This window comes from Narcine bancroftii, chromosome 7 (genome assembly GCF_036971445.1).
Source record: "Narcine bancroftii isolate sNarBan1 chromosome 7, sNarBan1.hap1, whole genome shotgun sequence".
In the NCBI taxonomy this organism is placed as follows: domain Eukaryota; kingdom Metazoa; phylum Chordata; class Chondrichthyes; order Torpediniformes; family Narcinidae; genus Narcine; species Narcine bancroftii.
In genome coordinates this window covers 41,416,086-41,440,470 of record NC_091475.1, presented here as the reverse complement: position 1 = coordinate 41,440,470, position 24,385 = coordinate 41,416,086, and the positions used below count along the sequence as shown (strand labels likewise).

The window sequence follows — 24,385 nt, the reverse complement described above, 5'->3', positions numbered from 1 at the left end:
CCAGACTGCCTGAGGCTTTTCCAGCAGGATGTCGAGAATCCAATTGCAGAAGGTGATGTTAAGACCCAGCAGGCTCAACTTCCTTATCAGGTATTGTGGTATGATTTCATTGAATGCTGAGCTGTTCAATAAACAGCATCTTTGTTTACCAGGTGGGTGAGGGCTAGATAGAGGGCGGTGGTGATGGTATCATCTGTAGAGCGGTTGGGTCTGTATGCAAAACTGCAGGGGGTCTAGTGATGGGGCGCCTCAGATTGAAGGGACTGCCATCCGTGCGGTACCGGATGTAAACAGCGTCTTCATTGTTGGGGTCTTTCATGGCTTGGTTCAGCATCATGCTGAAGAAGATTGAAAAGAGGGTTGGTGCCAGAACACAGCCTTGCTTCACGCCATTGTTAATGGAGAAGGGTTCAGAGAGCTCATTGCTGTATCTGACCCGACCTTGTTGGTTTTCGTGCAGTTGGATAATCATGTTGAGGAACTTTGGGGGACATCCGATGCGCTCTAGTATTTGCCAAAGCCCTTTCCTGCTCACGGTGTCGAAGGCTTTGGTGAGGTCAACAAAGGTGATGTAGAGTCCTTTGTTTTGTTCTCTGCACTTTTCTTGGAGCTGTCTGAGGGCAAAGACCATGTCAGTGGTTCCTCTGTTTGCGTGAAAGCCGCACTGTGATTCTGGGAGAATATTCTCGGCGACACTAGGTATTATTCTATTTAGTAGAATCCTAGCGAAGATAGGCGCCTGTAAGCTCACACCAAGACACAAGAGAAACTTGTCCGTGAACTACTCTTTGCAGATGATGCCGCTTTAGTTGCCCATTCAGAGCCAGCTCTTCAGCGCTTGACGTCCTGCTTTGCGGAAACTGCCAAAATGTTTGGCCTGGAAGTCAGCCTGAAGAAAACTGAGGTCCTCCATCAGCCAGCTCCCCACCATGACTACCAGCACCCCCACATCTCCATCGGGCACACAAAACTCAAAACGGTCAACCAGTTTACCTATCTCGGCTGCACCATTTCATCAGATGCAAGGATCGACAATGAGATAGACAACAGACTCGCCAAGGCAAATAGCGCCTTTGGAAGACTACACAAAAGAGTCTGGAAAAACAACCAACTGAAAAACCTCACAAAGATAAGCGTATACAGAGCCGTTGTCATACCCACACTCCTGTTCGGCTCTGAATCATGGGTCCTCTACCGGCACCACCTACGGCTCCTAGAACGCTTCCACCAGCGTTGTCTCCGCTCCATCCTCAACATCCATTGGAGCGCTTACACCCCTAACGTCGAAGTACTCGAGATGGCAGAGGTCGACAGCATCGAGTCCACGCTTATGAAGATCCAGCTGCGCTGGATGGGTCACGTCTCCAGAATGGAGGACCATCGCCTTCCCAAGATCGTATTATAGGGCGAGCTCTCCACTGGCCACCGTGACAGAGGTGCACCAAAGAAAAGGTTCAAGGACTGCCTAAAGAAATCTCTTGGTGCCTGCCACATTGACCACCGCCAGTGGGCTGATAACGCCTCAAACCGTGCATCTTGGCGCCTCACAGTTTGGCGGGCAGCAACCTCCTTTGAAGAAGACCGCAGAGCCCACCTCACTGACAAAAGGCAAAGGAGGAAAAATCCAACACCCAACCCCAACCAACCAATTTTCCCTTGCAACCGCTGCAATCGTGTCTGCCTGTCCCGCATCGGACTTGTCAGCCACAAACGAGCCTGCAGCTGACGTGGACTTTTTACCCCCTCCATAAATCTTCGTCTGCGAAGCCAAGCCAAAGAAGAGTGATGGGGGCAGCAGGAGCTTGATGTGCACCATGTCGAACCTCTTGAAGCATTTCATCACGATGGACATGAGTGAGACAGTCATTGAGACAAGACTTCTTCGGCGTGGGGATAATGGTGGCGGCTTTGAAGCACGTTAGGATCATGGTGGTTCTCAGGGAGATGTTAAAGATGTCGGAGAGAACATCTGCTTTCTGAGCCGCACATCCCCTGAGCACTCTGCTGGGAATGTTATTCGGTCCACCAATTTTCCATGGGTTTACCTTGTCTAGCTCTCTCTTCATGTCGGCCACCTCAAAACACAACACCTGGTTATTTGCAGTGATTGACCCTTACAGCTTCACAGGTGAAGTATTGGAAGGAGTGTTTTGGGCTCTGGATGGTGATGAAGGAGGAGTTGATGCAAGCGTAGCACCTCTTGCAGCCACAGGGATACATACCATGGGGTTACTGGTGGAAAGGGATAAATGATCAAGGGAGTTGTGGATGGAATGATCCCTGCAAAAAGCAGAGAAGGAAGGGGACCCCAAAAGTGGCAGAAATTGCAGAGAATATATTGGATGTGGAGTGGTTGGTGAGGGTGAGGGGATCTCAGTTCTTGTTGAATAAAGGGCCAGGACAGGTGTGTGGGAAATAGAGAAGATGTGGATGAGGGCTGAGTTAATGGTAGTAGAGGAGAAGCCATGCTTTCTGAAGAAGGCAGACATCTCAGATATCCTGGAATGGAAGACAGAAGAATTGAGAGAAAAGGAATAGAATCCACACAGGAGATGGTGGGAAGAGATGAAGACAATGTGAATGTGGGAGTCAGTGGGTTTATAGAAAATCTCAGTAGCTAGCTTGTCTCCCAAAATGGAGACAGAGAGATCGAGAAAGGGGAGATGGATAAAGTGAATTTGAGGTCAGGGTGGAAGTTGGCAGCAAAGTGGATAAAGTTGATGAGCTCATTATGGGCGCAGGAGACAGCACAAATGTAGTCATTGATGTAACAGAGGAAGAGTTGAGGTCGTGCAGGCTTGTAGCAGTGATTGTTCTACACATCACCAAAAAGTCAGGCAGACCTCAGTTCAAAGTTCAGATTTATTGTCAGAGTGCATACATGAGATTCTTTTTCCTGTGGGCTAGACAGAATTTCTACTTAACAGTTGTACTAAAACTGTACAAATGAAGATACATATATAAAGAGAGAAATGTGAACACACTGCAATAGAGAAAATAATGACTAACAAATAATGTGCAAAATAAGAGTCCTTAAATGAGAATCCCAGTTTGTTGTTGAGGAGTCTGATGGTGGGAGGAAGCAGGTGTTCCTGAACCTGGTGGTGTGAGTCTTGTGACACCCATACCTCTCTCCTGATGGCAGCAGTGAAAACAGAGCATCTGCTAGTGGTTTGGATTCATGATGATTGCTGCTGCTCTCCAATGGCAGCATTCCCTCGAGATGTTGTCAACATTGGGGCAATTTCTCTATGATGTATTGGGCTGTATCCACTACCTTTTGCAGGACTTTTTCATAGCTGGAACCCCTATGAGTACGCATAACTGCACCTTTGAGTGGAGAAAGTGGGTTGAGCCAAGGAGAGGTTATTGAGAGTGAATACCAATTGAGGAGGCTGGAGATGGAGGGGGTCTGGAAGAAGCCGAGAACCTTGAGTCCTTTATGTGGGATGGGAGTGTGTAGAGACTAGACATCCATGGTGAAAATGAGGCGGTCCAGCCCAAGGAACTGAAAGTTGTCAAAGTGATGTGGAGCATGTGATGTGTCCCCAAGGTAGGTGGGAAGGAACTGGATAACTTGGGGAACGGAGACAAGCTATTCCTATCTGATAAGAGTAACCTCCCCCCACCCCATCACCTTCTAGCTCCTGTCTCTTCTTGCCTCACCCACCTGATTCACTTACCACTTTCATCCCACCCCCAAACTTCTTATTTGGGTTTCTGTCTAATTTTCGGCACTCCTGAAGATGGGCTAAGGGCTGAAACATAGATTGCTCTTTACGTTTTATGGTGACCCGCCTGGTTTCTCCTGTACTTTTGTGTACTGCACTAGACTCCATCGCCTGCAGACTTTTTACTGACTATGTTACTTTTGTTGTGTTTCTCACTTCATCTCCTGTAAGACCATGTCTGGTGTTTAGTATTGTGATGTACATGAAGGTGACTGACAAATCAGTGTAGGCTGGAAAGCTCTTTTCACACAGGTGAGAGTGGTGTGACCATGCTGCAGCATCATTAGGTGTTGACATTAATGATCTGGTTTGGCTGAAATTTATTGGCAGTAATGCTGATCAGGTAGGTACAGGGAGTTGCTGTTAACTCGTGGCTAATTAACCCATATGTTGCCTAGTTTTCTTATTGGCATTTCCTTATGCTCTTATTTTCTCTATCTGTATTTACACAACTGTATAACTTTCAGGTACTCTCCTCTCGATTATTAAGGATGTTATGGTATAGTGTGCATGTGCATAACATGCCCCTCCAAAAATGATCAACTTTAAATCCCCTGACATGCGGTCAAACTGCCACATTCCTTTTTTTTAGCTGCAACATTGCTAATGTAAGTTTAAAATTTAAATGAAAAATGTTTGTTTTATCAGTGGTTGGTTGGTGGGAGTTCCAAGCTCGACAAAGCCACGGCAGTGTCTTTGCAGATGTTTCATTGTGATTCTCTGCAGAGTAGTTGGGAATGACTTGACGATGACCTGACCATACCATTGTTGCTAATCACTCCTGCAACCACAAGTCACGTTATCACCATAAAACATGGGTGGAATGAGCTTTCAAAAAAAATGTTGAATATATACTTAAAAGGGAGGAGATGGTGAAGGAAAGAATGGACTTAATACAGTTTCCTGTGCTTTATTCTGAGCTTCTGTTCTATTTGCTTTGCAAAGTATTGGACAACTTAATATCAACAAGATTTCCTTAGCTGCTCCATGGTGATTTTTAAATAATGATGCTGTTTAATATGCAAGGATATTAGTAAGTACAATATCCAATTGTCTGGAAAACCTGCCTGTGCTGGATTAATGGAGTTTTATTGTATTTGAACTCGCTGACTGCTGCACAGTTATGTGGAATAATCCATGTACTGGTTGTCTTTTCCAGTTACAAAGTTCCCTTTTCTAAGAATTGAGAAACTATTTCATGCAACCACTGCAGATTATATATTTTTGACAGTATAGTGGCCTACCTTACGCAAGTGGCAATAAATGATACTGGAGTCCGTAGAGTCAGGAATCAGTCCCTTTATTGTGCTTAGCTACAGCTTTTATAGTTCCTGCTGCACTTTTCACGCTGAGCCTTCTGGGATGAGGTAGCCACTGTAATGCGCATCGAAAGAACCAAAGACTTGTTGATCCAAACCAAGGCTTTTATTAACTAAAAGACTGGAGCATATCACAAGTAGGTCGACCAGTCCAGAATGACCTGGTCTGGCTAGGAGCAATCCTTTAAGACCTGCCAGTAGGTGTGGCTACACTCTCAGCCAATCACAGTCATCCTACACTACCATCTGTACATATGTACATATACACATTGGTGATAGAATCTGTATATTCACAGTGACGTCACTTTCCAGCCTCAGGTATCGGGTGCCATAAAAAGTGCAGGCTCTTATTTGTGCGCTTTTCCTAATTACTGGTGCCTGACCTGCAGCTGGAGGACTGGGACGTCGTTGGAGGCCATGCGCTCTGGTAATGCGCTTGCTTAACTGTTGTGGCTGTGCGCGATTCTGTTGTACACGTGGGGCTCCCACTATATTCTTCTTTCTCTAAAAGTCTTCTCTCCACATTATTGAACTGCCATCTTCATCTAGGCAACTTCTTCCTGCTGGGATCTAGTAAGTCAAGATAATGAGAGCTGGTTCTCTCTTCAACATCTGGGAAGCCAGAGGGGAAACCTAATTCTGTTCTTTCCTGCTGTTTATGTCAGTCACTGGGGAGTAATCTGAGGTGCTGAGACCAGATTTATAGCCTTGCTTATGAATCTGGTTGTGTATGGATTGAACTTGGGTCTTGCCTGTGTATATTGTGGAGCAAATGTATTGAGATACTTTGGAATATTGCCCACTTTGAATGTTTTAAAGTAATGAGCAAGTTCTTCTATTTGAGTGGTGGTGTATCTGTCAATTTTGACTGTGGTATTGGGTGGTAACTCTGTGAATGTTTTCAGATGTAGCTGGACTGGTGCTTGGGTCTGAAACCACTGTAAGTAGTTTGACCACTGATGTCTTGGTAGTCATAGGTATCATGACTTTGGGACTTTGAGCACTGGTCATGCACTTTGTATTTATTTGGTGTGATATTAATTAATAGAACATAGATGAATATTACCATATAATTTATATGGCATATTTAAGAGCATAAGTTGTAGGAGCAGAATTAGGCCATTCAGCCATCGAGTCTGGCCCACTATTTGAATCACGGTTGATGTATTTTTCCTCTCAACCCTATTTTGCCTTCTCCCCATAATCCTTGCCCAATTAATTAATAACCTATCAATCTCTGCTTTATATCTACCCAATAACTTGGCTTCCACAGTCATATGTGGTAACCAATTCTGCAGATTCACCACCTTCTTGCTGAAGTAATTTCTTCTCACTATGTTCTAATTTGTAGGCAAGATTTGTCAGTACTTGTGCATGATATGTAAAGCACGTTTAAAAAATAAACTAGGTCATCACATTACTGGTACTTAAAAGGTCTTGTTGGGGAATGGAACAAGGTTGCACACTTGCACAATATCTATGTTGTGTGCTCCCACACATTTCGTTTCCAAGTAGTACACTTTGACACGATCTAGAAGTCATTCCATTTTTTTCATTCCTTTATCAATCATGTTTGTGTCTTTGAGAGTCAAAAATGATCATTGATAGTTTTCATCTGTAACTCCTTATGCAGTAGAACCTCATTTGAGATCCTTTCAGAGGGTGGTGGTTTTTATCTATCTTATCAAACTCTTATGAGATGTTGTTTGGTTTATAGCTAGCTTGTTACAAAAATCAAGGACTATCCGATCATTTATGTGTCATAATTGAACATTGAAGTAATTAATGTTTAATTCTGCATAAAGGGAGGGTTAACTACATGCAACCATAAATAAAACTATGTTAAAACAATATCAACAGTCTTCCCATTTTCTAAAGTTCCAGGGATGCCAATGGAATTTTGGTTGCCCAGGAAACAACCATTTCTCCTTGTGGATGCCTGTTCAACGAAGTATATGAAAATATGAATCTTTCTTGATGCAATTTTTGTTCTCTGGTTTTCAACAACAGTTATCCTTGTTAGTATACAGGTTAAGTGTTATTTGTTAATGCCAGAAATCGGACATTGAACAGACTGCATTTGGGTTACTTAAGGACATTATAAAGACTTGAAGGTGCAGGTCAGAGGGTCTCCTTGAATTTGCTGTATTGTCTGATCACAGAGTCCTTGTGTCTCAAAGTCTCATGATTTTTATCTTGAATTTATTTGTAACTGAGCACCAACATCTGAAGTAGAGAAATGTAAAATGTCATAGAATCATAGATGCTTTCAGAGAGGCATTTCTTCTCTTAATCTTAAAGTAGTTGCTCACTTATCCTGAGGCAGTGCACGTAGACTCTCCAATTTAGAAGAAATACAATCTTGGCAGGTATCCCATCAACCCTCAAAATCTTCCAGATTTCAATATTGTCAGATTACTTTACATATAACCCTGAGGTTCTTTTTCATGCAGTTGAAGTAGAATTACCACTTATTGGTAGTGCAAAAAATAAACTGCATACAGCAGCGTATTGAGACTATCTTCCTTTATGGTCATCTGGAGAGACTAGAATGCCCTTATTTATGACTTGTTCAAGAAAAAGTCCATACTAAAGTTGAATTGAGTTTTTCAAGGTTTATTAAAGCTTATATGGTTACTATATTATTATAACTTTGTTATACATTTCAATGATACTTAAAATAATACTTTAAATGGTCAATGAAAGTTTTGGTCTTTTCCCTGTCTCTCCATCCTCCCAGAAGAAAGAAAAATCAAAACTAGCCATAACCTCAAACATGCAGAGAGCCAGCTATATCCTTGAAGCTGTCTGTTATTAAAAGACAATGTGAAATATATCAACATCTGCTGGCTTGCAACTTACAATTCATTTTAACCCTTACACAGCATATTACATATAAACAAATAAAGATCAATAATCAAACAAAAATCAATAAAGTGAACAAGTAAAAGTCTTTAAATAAGTCCCTGATTGAGTTTGTTGTTTATGAGTCTGATGGTGAAGGGGTAGCAGCTGTTCCTGAACCTGGTGGTATGAGTCTTGTGGCACCTATACCTCTTTCCTGATGGCAGCAGCAGTACAGAGCATGTTCTGGGAGGTGTGGATCCTTGCTGCTGCTCTTTGATTGCAGTATTCCCTATAGATGTTCTCAATAGAGGGGATGGGGTTTGCCTGGGATTTGCCTGTGATGTCCTGGGCTGTTTTGGAGAATTTTGAGTTCAAGTGTATCGGTGTCCCTATACTAGACCGTGATGCAGCCGCTCACTTTCCACCACTCCTCTGTAGAAATTTACCAGGGTTTCTGGTGTCATATCAAACCTCCGCAAACTCCTGAGGAAGTAGAGGTGTTGCCATGCTTTCTTCACAATGCTTTTAGAGTCCAGGAAAGATGTTCCGAGATTGTGACCCCCAATTTGCTCCACCTCTAATCCATCAATGATCACTGGATCGTACACCTCCGGCTTGCCCGTCCTGAAGTCAACAATCATCTCATTGGTTTAGGAGAGATTGAGTGCAAGGTGGTTGTTGGTACACCATTCAGTCAAGTTTTCAAACGCCCTCCTGTATGCTGACTCATCACCTTTCTTTAGACAACCCACTGACATGGTATCATCGGCAAACTTGTAGATGGGGTTATTGTCATACCGAGCCACACAGCGGTAGGAGTAAAGTGAGTAGAGCAGGGGGCTAAGGACACAGCCCTCATACCTCAATGAACTTGCCCCTCCTCCTTCCAAATTTAAATGAATATGAGCTGATGTTTAAAAAAAACTCAGAAACCCAAAAGATTTTCTTTAGAAACTGCATTACTCTTGCACTATGTCAATTTGTGTTTATGTAAATCCTTTTTTCTCATTTTTCCTGCATCACTTTTTAAAATTTTAACATTTCAATTACATTGATAGGTTTCACTCTTTCTGGAAAAAAATCTTGTTTGCGCATTTCAGGGATTACCAGGACAAAATAAATATGCTTGCCCATTAGTTTCTTGGCACAACTATGCATGGGCTGCAGGAATACATGAGGGTGGGTATAAGATCAAATAGAGCAAAACTAGCTGCTGTAGGAGAGAGACAGGAGAGTAGGATGTAACAACTTTCCCAACTCCATTCCAGCTCAATTCTGCTGATACATGGGTCCCCAAACATTTTAGACTGTCGACCCCTTCAGGGACTACGTGGTCCCTCATTGACCCCTAAACATGGAATCCTGGCGCTAGACGGGGGAGGGGGGAGGAAGGAGCTGGTGTTGGGTAGGGTGGCCAGGCATCTGGGTTTAGGCCAGATAGTCTGGCTTTTGAGCCCTCTGTCCGCCCCCACCTCAAGCCAGACATTAAATTGTCTGCCGTTTAGGAGAACAAATTAAGGGACAGATAGGGCACTTACTTGTTAAATGCAGCGTCCCAGGGTCCACAGGTTGCTGGTTGGTGCACGCGCAGTGAGGGAGAAAGGTGACGGTGACGCATGAAGAGCCAGCAGGCGCATGGACGATGAAGGGGAAGCGTGACAGTGGTGCAAAAAGGTTCATTGCAGGTAAGGCTTTCCCTCCCCTGTGATGGATGGGATGGGAGGGAGGGTGATAGAGACGCTACTTTAAATCACACCTTCCCTGCCACCCGTGTTATCAACCCTCCCCCCTGATGTTATTGACCCCCTGGCATTTATCGACCCCCTGGATCATCCCATTGATCCCTGGAGGTTGATATCAATCACTTTGGAGGCCCCTATTCTTTCTTTCCACCCAACTACTGTGAGTGCAAGACATCACTGGATACTTCAACTAAGTTGCCTTATCTTTACAGACTATTGTCATCATAGGAGAGACTGCAAATGCAGGAATCTGGAGCAAAAATCAACCTGCTGGAGAAACTCCGCAGCTCAAGCGGGTGGGGGGGTGGGAGGGAATTGTTGACGTTTTGGATCGAGTCCCCTTGTCGAAGAGTTTCGATGTGAAATGATAACCCATACTTTTCTCATTCATTGATTTTGGTAGACTGCTGAGATCCTCCAGCGCGATAATAGACTGGATGAAATAAACATTGGTGAAGATTTGTTTAGAGTTTGATTCTGAACAGGCACTGTCTAGACCAGATAGAAGATGTATGGTTACCTTGCAATTCACTTAGCATAAAGGATGATGTCACAGCAGGAAATGGAATAGGATGCCAGAAAATTTATAAATAGAACTTTTTTTTTGACTTGGCAGACCTTGATGGGGAGAAATTCAGATAGGACAGGCATTATTTAAATATGTTCAGTAGTAATACTATCCATGGGTTCAAAATAAACACAATCCATTTCCAATATCCTTATGCTGCTCTCTACCTGATAACACATCAATCGCATAAACTGCACAAGAGTAGCTGTTCAGAATCAAGCCTAAAATGAATCTTCACCAAAGGGTACTTATAAGCAGCCTACAATAGTTTTATAATTCTACAGACTTGGTGATGATCTGGAATTTATAATAAGAACCATTGAGAATGATCTGGTTCACTTCTTCCATTCAAGTAGTCAAGTGATGCAATAGTTTCAGAATTAAGCATCCAATCTTATTAAATTTGGTTAGCAATGTAAAATAAATGTGATCTCTTACTTGATGTTAATCCACTTGGGCTACAGTTCAACTATACATACGTGATTTACTGAGACTGTCCAATGTTACTTCCAATGAGTTTCCAATCATACACAGTCAATCACAGACTTGTTTTGCTATCTTCGAAGTATGTGTTTTTGAACCAAGTTCAATAAAGCTGAAATTAGTTCTACAAATACATGTACCTTTTCCAACAGATTTTCAGCATTCTTTTGCATTTGAGTATATAACGATGCCAAATGGGAGAATGCCAAAGGAATAATCGCGCAAAGATACAGTATATAATTTCTATCCTTCCTTTCCCTTTCTGCCCTGTCGCCTATTCTCTGTATAGGTTTATTGAACAACAGCTGCTGCTATTTCCACTATTGCATAAATAAATAATCCAAGGTGGTCTGCTCACGAATACGATTTCAGTTAGCAGTACTTCACTAACCCCCATACCCTTGGATTCTCTTGTATTTTTGATTTCCGCCTGAACAATACTAGGCATGTGGGGGAAAAATACTGAACACTGCTCATTTTGGTAAATAACTGCAAACGTACAATTTCTTCTGAATAAAGCACTTCTATACATCCTGATTCCTTATTTTGGCACTTGTGCCTCTGGTGTTAAAGAGCTCTCAGTCAAGCAAGCATCATTATTGCATCTGAAGTGTTGCAAGAATTTTTAATGTTTTAATTGTGCCATCTCTCATTTTTCAACATAGGGCCAGTCTATTTAATATCTCCTTGGAAGACAATTCCTCCTCTTCTCCTACCCCATCATCCTAGAATTCCAGCATTGCCTCTCCAATTAATGTCAGATCAGAAGTACATGTTCTCCCTCCTTTCCTAAATATTGGAAGATGGCAAATGTATTCCTATTATGTGAAATCTCTCCTTGAATCTATGGAATTTTCTGTGCCAACAATCAAAGCATTCATTATTTCCAAAGCCACTTCTTTCAAAAGCTTGGGATGCAGCTCATTGGATGCTGGGGTTTATTGCTTTTCAGTCCAAATTATATTTCTCATAGTTTATTTCAAGAACTAATGCAATTTTCTGATTTTCCCCATTTTTTCTGGACAGTTTTGTGACACAAAATATTTGTTTACATTCTCTGCCGTTTTCCTATTCCCCAATAATTCTTATTCATGTTGCAGACTCTAATTGCCCACATCAACATCTGCTTTTTTTTTTACCATGAAAGTTTCCAATGCTCCACTTTCAGATTTTTAATCAATCTTGTGGGTGTTTTCAGGCATCTTGAAGATAGAAAGGTTTGGTGAAAGTATTCCAGAGTTTAAAGTTTTCCCACTGGGAGGCACAGGCCCCAAAGTTAGATCTAATAAATCTGAGCTCCATAGGAGGAGAGAATTTGACTAAGCACTTTTGAGATGCTATAAGATTTGATGGGATAAAGAGCTATGGAACGGTAATTTAAAAACAAGCAAAAGAATTTTTAAAATTTAGCATTGCTTCATTGGGAATCTATATATGTCTTTTCATTTAATTTCCCAATGAATTTAGGTATTAATTACATCGTAAAGAATTTATTATTAAAGTTATAATTTTCCCTCCTTATCTGTCTTAAATATTTAAATCATTTAAGATCCAAAATCAACATTAATACCATAATTTCAAAGTTATGAACTCAATGAAATTTAATGGATATCTCCCCTCTTTTATCGAGGTTGTCAGAGGGAGAATACGTTAAAATCAATTTGAGAAGTTGCAGTGGAGGCTCCAATCAAGATCTTATTTCTCATAATTTCTCTTATCTATAGTTTTGTAATTTGATCTCAGAATATCTCTTGAATTGGTTCATAATTCATTTATTCACTCACACCCACACAATGACCATTTACTTTGGGACCACTGCTGGACATAATGATGTCATGGAATTATTGACAGAGAAAATGTCATTTTTGTTGCTTCACTAAACATTTGCCAAAAACTGAGCTGAGGGTTGTGGATAATATTGACCATTTACTTTTTTGGAAGTTACACAAATGTAATGCTAGGCACAGAATTCTGAATCCCTGAGATTTTGAAGTGTTATCTGATCAGTAGCCAGCAACACCTCAGTAATCAGCTGGTAGTCTCTGAGCCGTCTGACTCCTCTTTTCAAACAGAATGTATTCATTTGAGGGGATGACACCTCTCTTGTGGCTTGGTGGTGTTGGGTGCTGAGAGGTAATCAAAATTGAACACCAGTAGTGTTGCAAGATTAAATACAAGTGCAAAACAATAATGCTCATAAAGAAAATGGGTACTTACTGCACTGGTACCCAGAAGGAATCCTGCAAACAAGGCAAAAGTAAAGTTCAGGGAATTAACTAGAGGAGCATTCTTAACCAGTCCTTTTACAATGGTTATTTCCCAGTATGTAGTATGTGTGCCTTTTGTGGGATCCTGGTCTCCAGTTTAATAATATGTAAAAAATGTTGGAAGATGCTTGGTTTAAGCAAAGTTATTCTCTGACTATTCCTGATAAGTGATGTCACACTTATTAATGTTACGCGACTTTCATCTTTGAAACTAATTAAGTAAGATTTATAAGTATCTTAATTTCACTAAGAAATTAGGCTTCATATTCTCTTCTGTCAGCATAACTATTGTGATGTTGTATGCGACGCAACTTATATCATTTATGTACTATCCACCTCAGGGTTATTTGAAGGTGTCACTTCTTTCAATAATTCCTTCACATTTGCCGAATTTACTTCAGGAGTGTTCACACATGGATTCTTCCCAACTCCTCTCTTTAATAGCTTCTGATGAATCTCTTGCCAAACTTGTGAGATAACTTTTGACACCAATTTGCAGTATTGCCACAATTTCACCCTTATTTTTTTTTCCCTCCATTTTCAATCTGTTTGGTTGTTCCAGGACACAAATGTTATTCTGTAATCTGAAACTCTTACCAAGTTTATGAAGTTCGTTTTGTTTCAATAACTCTTCTTCCACTTTCACTTTCAAGTTCAGCAAAGCTAGGGTCTTCCGCAGGAATGTATTCCATCTTTGGATACGAAAAATTGAACTGGAAGTGGGTCATTCAATCCCATTACCTGCTGTTCCTTTTAAAAGGATCTTGGAAATTGTTACAGCTCAATGCCATTTTTCTGAACAGGCCTTTTCCCCTCAGTTATCTTGATACAGGTACACGATCTTTTATCCGCAACCCTTGGGGGACAGTATGTTTTGAATTTTGCGTTTTTCCGGATTTCGGAAGGACCACACGAATTGTGCTGCCTATCCACCCGACCCCCTTTCAGTCGCTCAGCAGTCTCCCCCCAACGGCTGTCTCCTCTGGCCGCGGTCCTTAGGCCGTCTCCCCCGGCCATGGCCGCCTGCCCCGGCCGCCGGTCCCTCGGCCTCCTGCCCCAGCCACCTCCCCCGACCCCCCGGCCCTCGGCCGCCTCCCCCGGCCCCCTGGCCCTCGGCCGCCTCCCCCGGCCCCCTGGCCCTCGGCCGCCTCCCCCGGCCCCCTGGCCCTCGGCCGCCTCCCCCGGCCCCCTGGCCCTCGGCCGCCTCCCCCGGCCCCCTGGCCCTCGGCCGCCTCCCCCGGCCCCCTGGCCCTCGGCCGCCTCCCCCGGCCCCCTGGCCCTCGGCCGCCTCCCTCGGCCGCCTCCCTCGGCCGCCCGGCCCTCGGCCGCCTCCCCGGCCCTCGGCCGCCTCCCCCGGCCCTCGGCCGCCTCCCCCGGCCCTCGGCCGCCTCCCCCGGCCGCCCGGCCCTCGGCCGCCTCCCCCGGCCGCCCGGCCCTCGGCCGCCTCCCCCGGCCGCCCGGCCCTCGGCCGCCTCCCCCGGCCGCCCGGCCCTCGGCCGCCTCCCCCGGCCGCCCGGACCTCGGCCGCCACCCCCGGCCGCCCGGCCCTCGGCCGCCTCCCCCGGCCGCCCGGCCCTCGGCCGCCTCCCCCGGCCGCCCGGCCCTCAGCCGCCTCCCCCGGCCGCCCGGCCCTCGGCCGCCTCCCCCGGCCGCCCGGCCCTCGGCCGCCTCCCCCGGCCGCCCGGCCCTCGGCCTCCTGCCCCAGCCACCTCCCCCGACCCCCCGGCCCTCGGCCGCCTCCCCCGACCCCCCGGCCCTCGGCCGCCTCCCCTGGCCCCCCGGCCCTCGGCCGCCTCCCCCGGCCCCCCGGCCCTCGGCCGCCTCCCCCGGCCCCCCGGCCCTCGGCCGCCTCCCCCGGCCCCCCGGCCCTCGGCCGCCTCCCCCGGCCCCCCGGCCCTCGGCCGCCTCCCCCGGCCCCCCGGCCCTCGGCCGCCTCCCCCGGCCGCCCGGCCCTCGGCCGCCTCCCCCGGCCCTCGGCCGCCTCCCCCGGCCGCCCGGCCCTCGGCCACCTCCCCCGGCCGCCCGGCCCTCGGCCGCCTCCCCCGGCCGCCCGGCCCTCGGCCGCCTCCCCCGGCCGCCCGGCCCTCGGCCGCCTCCCCCGGCCGCCCGGCCCTCGGCCGCCTCCCCCGGCCGCCCGGCCCTCGGCCGCCTCCCCCGGCCGCCCGGCCCTCGGCCGCCTCCCCCGGCCGCCCGGCCCTCGGCCGCCTCCCCCGGCCGCCCGGCCCTCGGCCGCCTCCCCCGGCCGCCCGGCCCTCGGCCGCCTCCCCCGGCCGCCCGGCCCTCGGCCGCCTCCCCCGGCCGCCCGGCCCTCGGCCGCCTCCCCCGGCCGCCCGGCCCTCGGCCGCCTCCCCCGGCCGCCCGGCCCTCGGCCGCCTCCCCCGGCCGCCCGGCCCTCGGCCGCCTCCCCCGGCCGCCCGGCCCTCGGCCGCCTCCCCCGGCCGCCCGGCCCTCGGCCGCCTCCCCCGGCCGCCCGGCCCTCGGCCGCCTCCCCCGGCCGCCCGGCCCTCGGCCGCCTCCCCCGGCCGCCCGGCCCTCGGCCGCCTCCCCCGGCCGCCCGGCCCTCGGCCGCCTCCCCCGGCCGCCCGGCCCTCGGCCGCCTCCCCCGGCCGCCCGGCCCTCGGCCGCCTCCCCCGGCCGCCCGGCCCTCGGCCGCCTCCCCCGGCCGCCCGGCCCTCGGCCGCCTCCCCCGGCCGCCCGGCCCTCGGCCGCCTCCCCCGGCCGCCCGGCCCTCGGCCGCCTCCCCCGGCCGCCCGGCCCTCGGCCGCCTCCCCCGGCCGCCCGGCCCTCGGCCGCCTCCCCCGGCCGCCCGGCCCTCGGCCGCCTCCCCCGGCCGCCCGGCCCTCGGCCGCCTCCCCCGGCCGCCCGGCCCTCGGCCGCCTCCCCCGGCCGCCCGGCCCTCGGCCGCCTCCCCCGGCCGCCCGGCCCTCGGCCGCCTCCCCCGGCCGCCCGGCCCTCGGCCGCCTCCCCCGGCCGCCCGGCCCTCGGCCGCCTCCCCCGGCCGCCCGGCCCTCGGCCGCCTCCCCCGGCCGCCCGGCCCTCGGCCGCCTCCCCCGGCCGCCCGGCCCTCGGCCGCCTCCCCCGGCCGCCCGGCCCTCGGCCGCCTCCCCCGACCGTGATCCCTCGGCCGCCTCCCCAAACCGCTGGTCCCCACCTTCCGGATTTTGGATCTTTCCGGATTTTATGTGTCCCAATAAAGGATCGTGTACTAATGGTATTCAGCAACTGAGCTTACGTGGCCTTCTTGAGTAGAGAATTTAAAGATTCACTGCACATGGACGAAGAAATTTCACCCTGGCCCTGAATGAGCGACTCTTTATTTTGAGGCTATGATTTTTGGGTTCAGATGGTCTGCATTCACCATATCAAGTGTCAAAAAAAAATGCTGTAATGGCAGCATTGCTGCTGGTACAGACCGTGGAGAGATGGGAGTGAAAACATAGTATTCTACTGTCGGTTCCAACTGCCCAGACTGACTGTCATTGACTCCATAAAGGCTTTAAATGGCTTGTTAAAGGAGCCGATGGTGGTTTATTTTAAAATCCTGCGACCATAGGGTCGGGGACCAAGATTACAGTGCCTATGATTGGCAGCTGTCACGAGGGGTTGCAGATTCTAGGGGAGCAGAGAACTGGCACAGGACACCAGAAAATGGGGAGACCACCCCCGTTTGAGATTGAAAAGCAGAGGAGAAGACCCATGGGTCAGTGACCATGGTGGCAGACTGCCGAGGGGCTCTGAGGCTGAAGAACACATAGGTGGTAAGCTGTTGGTGACCTGAGGTAAGGAACCCATGCAGGCTGTGGGCTGCTGGTGACTGGCTGAAGGGATACCAAGTATCGGAACCATGATGTGAGAGGGTGCCAAGGGTGCTGAGGTTTGGATCTGGAGCTTGGGCTTCCAATGGTTTGGACTAGTCTGTGTGGCTGCAGGAGCGCTGGAGGCAAATCCACATACTCTTTGGGGGCTCTTTTGCTTCACTTTCTCTGACTGTCAGGGGCACTGGGCAATTTCTGCTGAGAATGAATATTTTTCTGCCTTATGGTAGACTAAAGGAAATTTGGTGTAATATCACTTATTTTGGTTTTATTACATGACAATGAAATAATATTGAATGAAAAGTCCTGTTACAATTTTCTATATTTCAGTGAACCAAAGTGTAGGCTTAACGTCTCCCATGACAAACTCTGAATCAATGTGGTGAAATCTTGCTGCACTGCTCCATTATAGTTATGTCTCCACTTAGGTAGGGTGACCAGACCAGAACACAGTTATTCAGGTAAGTTCCACCAGGGCCCTATACCAGTGGAGCAAGATTATGGATGTGATGTTGATCTATTGCTTTGAGGAAAATCTGTGCGTTGATGCTTCATAATAGGACCTGATTTACCTAGTATGACTTGCTTCTTATTGCCTAGTTATCAGTATGGACTGATCTGTTTCTCCTAGCTGAATGATAAGGGGCTATGAAGAGATGTTTGATCCCATTTCATTTCATCAGCTGTTTAAATTTATGCTATCAAAGTTGATAACTATTATCCATGTCGCCAAAGATCAAATATCACTGAAATGAGTTCTTTTACAGTGTGTTCAATAGTGGTACATTGTCTGACATGCTTCTATCTTTTTTGAATGGTTGTCCACCAAACCTTGCATCCAAAATATGTTGCTTTGACACCAGGTTGCTGTCCACATCTTTCTCACTGTATCCGTGGGGTCATGCTGGAATGACTTTGTGAGCCTCCTTGATTTTGGAATAATTCCGTGACAGTTGTCATGGGCAGTCCGTGCAAGAACCTTTAGATCCTTATCCCTGTGAATCACATTAACAAATCTTTGGTAGCATTGTCTCAATACTTGGAACAATATTTCTCCAGTATTCTACTTCATAGTTCTATGAGTATAACTATACTGTACCATATAACTGTATCATATTCAAATTTACTGCTCAATTTTTTAAACATTATGTGTAATTGTTACGAGCCCAGAGGACCCCAGAACCTAGCAACAATAGATAATCACCAAGGCAAATGGTTACTTGAACAAAAATTACTTTTAATTATCTTTAAACATGAAAACAGGATCAAACTTTAACATTACTATTAACTAACCTAACTCCCTTCTAATTCTAAGCGCATCTGTATGTAAGTTCAGAAAACTTCTTTGATTCACAGTCCAATCTCACTTCTCATTCCTCCAAGTTCACTGGTTGCAGGCAATTCTTATACTGTGCACAGAATTCAACATTTATAAAGTTCACCAGGCTTTGGTGCTTGAAAGGTAAATGGTTCAGGAAGGTTCTTGTTGGTTTTCAGAGAGAGATTTGTTGTTCCTTGACACCCACAACTGATTCCTTGTAACCAACCACGTCAGTGTCTTGCTGAAGAAACTTGCCCCATCAGGATTTTCCAGATGATAACCTCTTTCTTTCAGGTCACTACAAAGTTCTTATTTCAAGTGAAACATTAGGCAGCTAGCCCTCTCCTCTTGCATGAACCACAAGGGCTTTAACCAGGCTGAACTAAGCAGTCACAACTCATCTTCAAAATGGGATTTTCCACAAGCTTACCAGCTTGTCCTGTTCCAGTCCCAGCTGCTTCTGCGGACTGTAAAACTACAGAACTGATCTCTCTCTCTCTCTCTCTCTCTCTCTCTCTCTCTCTCTCTCTCTCTCTCTTTCTCTCTCAGAAAGAAGCCTGTATTACTCTCTCTGCCTACAAAACCACATGACTCTCTTAGAACAGCAAATTCCACTCCAAACAGTCTGTGGCTCTGTTGAATTCTTTCATCTGTTGCCTTTTTGTAAACAACAATCCATTAGTGAAGTCTCTTGGGCACTCTCCAAAACTTTTGCAAAGGCTTTTGGCACCAGACTGTCTAGCATGAGCAGAGCTCCAGTATTTTAAATAAGATCTGTTTTAAAGTGTTTGTATTTGACCTACACTAAACAACCTACCCCAATTTATCTCCCCAAAACATATCTATATACAATACAAACACAACATAATCTGTCACATAATTGATTCACCATTTTCTTTTTAAAATATTGTTTATTGAGTTTAACAAAAACCCTTTACACAAGATATATTAATGATAACATGAATCGAATCAAATCAAATCATATCATATACATATCACATATCAATTGTAAATTGGAAGCATAACAATTATTACATAACATTTTGTTCAGGACATCAAGTTCTATAATTATAATAATTAAACAATTAAATCGTAACTCATACTATGTGCAAAAATAATACTGAATATAAAAATTATACAAATGATACATGTAAAATTCCCTTATACAAGATATTTTTTATTTCCCTGATGTTATTATATTGTTCTGTGATATGATCTGCAATATGCAGTCTAACCCCCCACACTTTACTTATTTATCTTACTAATAATTATATTTTACAATATACACAGAAAAAACTTTGTTTAGAGGGAGGGGGTAGATTAGTAGGGAGAATTTTTTTTTCTTTTTTCTTCCGATTCACCATTTTCTATTGGGCCTGGGTCGTAAAATTTTGGGTACAATCATTAATTTTCTTCAAAGCCCTTTTCACATGTATGGAAGCAGAAAACAAATTGATCAGGATTTGTATGACAATAACTGTCATACACTAAACGTGAAGCAGGATATTATGTGCAGTGATATATGGCTCACACTAAAGTGATTCCGAGTTACTTAGAACAATGTAACTGGGAATCCAATTGCACTCTGTCTGGCAAGTGACTGAAGACTCTTCCTTGCTCCATGACATCAAGCTGCCATTATGACTTGAGCTGCCAAGTAAACAATTCATAAGGTGTTTGTTTATTCTTTGTATCTTCCTGCACCTCCATTACCATGCAGTGAGAATATTTGCAAGCTGGTGAAAGGTCTGCAGGATTACAACTTCCAAGGTCATACCTGTTCTTGGGTTGATTTTTATGGGAATGTTTTGTGAGACCTCAGTACCTGCTCAGTTGGTGAATTGGGATACTGCCTGCACACCCACCTGCTGTCAATACCTCATTTGATCTTGATCCACAATTTTAATTTTCAGCTCTATTATTGTCTGTAATTGGGTTTTAACCCTGCATCCTTCAGCTCAGAGATGGGAAAACTGCCACTGAACCAAGTGGTCACTTGTTGCAGATCCTAAAATGGATAAAAATATACTTCAAATATTCTATCATTTAAAACAATTGTCAAAACAGCATCCTTAAAAATTGTCAAGATATGGTGTAAATACTTGCAGGGAGTATGCAATATTCCATTTCAGTTCTGGGAATTAAATAAGTTCTAGCTTAAACATCTGGCAGAGATACCAAACAAAATTCATTTCTAGCATGGACGAGATGACTGGGTAAAACTAAAATTAATAAAATGAAAGTCTGAAAAGGTTATTATATCATCAAGACCTCATTCTCATGTACAAAATCAGAAAGTTTTGATGACACTCATAGGTTAGTTACCATCTGCTTAAAAATGATCAACCTCAAATGTCTCTGCACAGATGCTGTCTAAAACCCAGCATTTTCTGTTTTTATTTCATATTTCCAACATAGGCAGGATTTTATTTTCTCATGCTCAGTTCCAGTCTTGAAAATATGCGAGTTATCCCTTCTACCTTTCTGATGGTAGTATGTAATTGTTTAGTAATAATAGTACAGCTGCTTTGGTTTATATTGCTCGTGATATTTGAGCAAGCTTTTGGGTTTTTGCCAAATTATAATTGGTCCAAGCTTAACAAAATTCAAAAGGAAATTATTTCACAGAGCATTAAAAACATATTCAAACCAAACTTTAAATAAAGGAAGGGAAGAAACAGTAGGAAGATTTGGAAATTTGAGGTTGGACTGGTTTGCATCCTTCCAACTTTGTTAATGTAGTGTGATCGGATTTATGTGCAAGAAATGTTTGATTTTTCTTCCATTAGTGTTATACCTAATGGAAATTCTCTCTTTGCCTCACCATTTTCTGATTTTGTACATGAGAATGAGGACTTGATGATATAATAACCTTTTCAGACTTTCATTTTATTACTTTTAGCTTTTATTATACTGTATACTTCTATTCCTTGTCATTTAAGTGTCTGTTAAATATAATGATAGTGTCTGATTTCACCACTCTTCTGGCAGCACATTATAGACATCAATCACTCAGTATGTAAAACAAAAAGTCCTCAAATCCACTTTAAAATTCCTTTTTCTCACCTTTAAACTAACAGCGTCTTGTTGATAATCCTATCATGGGAAAAATATTTTGGTCTCTATTGATAGCTCTTACAATTTTATATACTTTGATCAGGGAAAACATAACCCACCCGGTCTGTCTCCATAACTAATGTTTTCCAGTCCATGCAACATCCTGATGAATCTTCTCTGTCCCCTCTCCAGCACAACCTTGTAACATGGTTACTAGAACTGCACACAATACTCTGTGTTTAAAAAAATTACAACATAACATTGCAACTTTTATTTTCTGGTGTCCTGACATAAAGGCAAGCATGCCATATACCACCTTCACCACCCAATCAACCTGTGTAGGTCTCTCTTGTCCATCAACATTCCAAATAGAGGTAGGACATGCAAGTGGTAGGGCACTAAGGAATCTCACCATTTGGAGAGATTAAATTACATTTGCTAATGCTCTTCAAAATTTTTTGTGTGATCTATTTTCTGCTGTAGCCATGGCTATCACTAACTATAGTGGCATCCACTAACTTACTAATTATACCTCCTACATTCACATCCCATTGGTTAACATTATTGACAAGCAACCAGGGACGAACACAGATATCTGCTGTACACCACTGGTCACAGACATGCATCAGAAAAACAACGCTTCACCACCTTCCTCTGCCTCATAACACCATCAGTTTTGGATCCAGTTAGCCAGCTCGCTTTAAATCACATTTATCTTCATGAATACTTGAAATATTTAGACTCTATTTCAGAACATACAGGTATTGCCTTGTTTGTTATAGAACTGTTTAAATCAAATTTAAACTTTCACTTGCATCTATTGTTTGAAAATTGTAATCATGTTAAAATATATTTTTTAAAAACTGATCCCTTAAATAATATACTTGAATCCTCTCTTTAACTGTTTCTCTGAAGCAATAGTTGCTCATTACCTGAACAGCAGGAATTTTATGAATATTTAAGTCCTTTTCAAAAGTGAGCAGGAGATCGGCAAGATTGTGTGGATAATTGGCATCTGATTCTGAAGGTTGTGGTTAAAATCTCACTCCAGAGATCTGACAGCATGATCTGAAACTTTCAGAACAATACCGTACAGGGCAGTATGTCTTTTAAACCAGGTATTAAGCTGAGAGACTGTTGTGAAGAACATTGGAGTACTTCAGCTCATGCTGGGCAGTGGTTATTGTTCCAAACAAGCCAGAAGAAACAACTGTCCTGTTATTCATTGGCATTTGATGAATGCACAATTTCTGAAGCATTTCCAACATTAATTACCACAGTGGCAATATTTTCAGAAGTGCTGCTTCAGGGAGGTGAAGTGATCCTGAGTCATGAGAAGATGATGCTTAAGTACAAATATTCTGTGCCCTTTCTCTGTGAGGGTTGGGGACATGTGGGTGTGTATGGGTTGGCAGAGACACTAGAAAGGGGATGCATCCTTCAAATGCTGGAAATTTAAATTGTGTCTGCACAATTGTGGCATTCAAAAGAAAGTGTCCTGTGATTTTCAAAGTTGTATTTAGACCAGAAGACTTGCTAACTCCGTGAACTACAGTATTGTCACATACAGTACACAGATGAAGCATTGTTAACAAATAGACTCAAAATGAACAGAACTTAAAAAAGAAGTGAAGAAGGATATTCCATGCTGTGCTAGGTTCCTTTTATAAGTTCTTTTTATTTTTCTTCCTAATGGCAGGGTGACTTCACCTGGAACAGCATGTCTGGCCGCAGCGTTCATCTGAAGCCAGTCCTGATTCAAAGTCTCTCAGAGCTGGAGAGAGTGCGGCTTCAGGAAGTGGCTTTTTATCGACTGCAGCAGGATTACGAGCTGGGTTGCCAGGTTACAATTCCAAAAGGTAAGAGCTCATCATTGCACCTGCTTTCTTTTTATTTTGTTTGTATTTTAACTTTTCCCAACCTGTCATCTCAGAAATACATCTGTTCAATTTCCAGTTCATGTATGAAGGGGTGACATTTATTGTCACTGACCAGAAAATAGTTAAACTTTGTGATTTGGGATGTCATTCGTTCTAGTCCTAAAATCTTAAGGGGTTAAAAGTTGTTATCAAGAGGGAAAAGTAATTTATTTTAAGAAAAGGAAAAGATGTTTACGTTTTTAAAAAAAATCTGTTTCAAATTTCTTTTGTTGTAAAAAAAAAATTGAAGGCATAGAAATGAAGACATTTTGATATGAGGCCAGGTTCATTGAATTGGGTGGGAAAGTCTGTTCACTTTCCAGTTGAAATGGAAATGAAAAGGAATGGGTCATGGCCTGTTAGTCTCCCTGAAAATCTTTCATGCTGTTTTCAAAGAATGTGGTGGAACAAAGAGAACTTTACTTATCTCTCTGTCTCATCATAAGTAACTGTACCCAGGTTACTGGAACATTGAGGAGGGCCCTTGCTAAACAGTTCCTTGATCTTTCTCGTACTCCCTCTTTCTTGGCCTCTCCCTTTTATATGCTCTTTCTTGAATTCCACCTTGCACGATCTTACTTGAACTTGCTCTGTTTTGGTCTCTGTTACACTCTCTTTTTCACAGCTCATCCTTTGTGCTCTCTCATTCTCCCCTTGTGCTCATTGCCCTTCCCCAGCTCTCGCACTTGCTCCCACCTCTCAAACCCTCCTCCCCCCCTCACTCGCCCTCTTTTTTTCTTCCTCCCTCTCTTACTGTCTCCTTATAGTTTCTCCTGGGCTTGTGCATCTTCTCTCTCCCCGCTTTCCTCTCTCATTTACCCACCTCAGTGTCCCCCGACCCTCCCCCACTGACCATCAGTCACCACCCTGTCATTCGCCCCCCTGCCCATTAGTCACCACCCACCATCAGTCACCACACCCACCATCAATCGACACCCATCCCATCAATCCTGCACACTCCCCCCCCCCCCCTCCCCAGCAACGTCCCGCTGCCGTGAACGTTGAACTGTCACTGCGAACCGGAGTGGCATTCGCAGCAGTGTCAGTTCGTAGCTCCTGCCCCGTGGCAGCAACCCCTCCCTTCACCCCCCCCCCCCCCAAAATCGTGGCAGACATTTCAGCCAGGGGTTTCCCTGTGATGCCAGCGCATTTCTCCAAGTCCTTATCATTAGTTCCAGTGTGTGGTCAGAAGAAGTGGCAGCTTTTTTGACACAGCAAGTTCCTCTATTTACGAATGAATTAAATGAGAAACACCTGTCTGTTTCTGTAATTAGATGGGGGATGAATCTTGAGCAAGACCAAGAGATCTGTTGTTC

The 24,385-nt window shown here is 45.2% G+C and overlaps 1 protein-coding gene across 30 annotated transcripts in view; it reads left to right on the top strand.

The window, feature by feature from the left end:
• LOC138738811 (rho GTPase-activating protein 6-like) overlaps nt 1-24,385 on the top strand; it is a 564,699-nt gene that overhangs the window by 403,752 nt on the left and 136,562 nt on the right. For all 30 annotated transcript variants that reach the window (XM_069889798.1, XM_069889786.1, XM_069889795.1 and 27 more), the window contains one exon: nt 22,850-23,009. In XM_069889798.1, the coding sequence (XP_069745899.1) occupies nt 22,850-23,009 (160 nt within the window). The remainder of the gene's footprint in view (nt 1-22,849; nt 23,010-24,385) is intronic.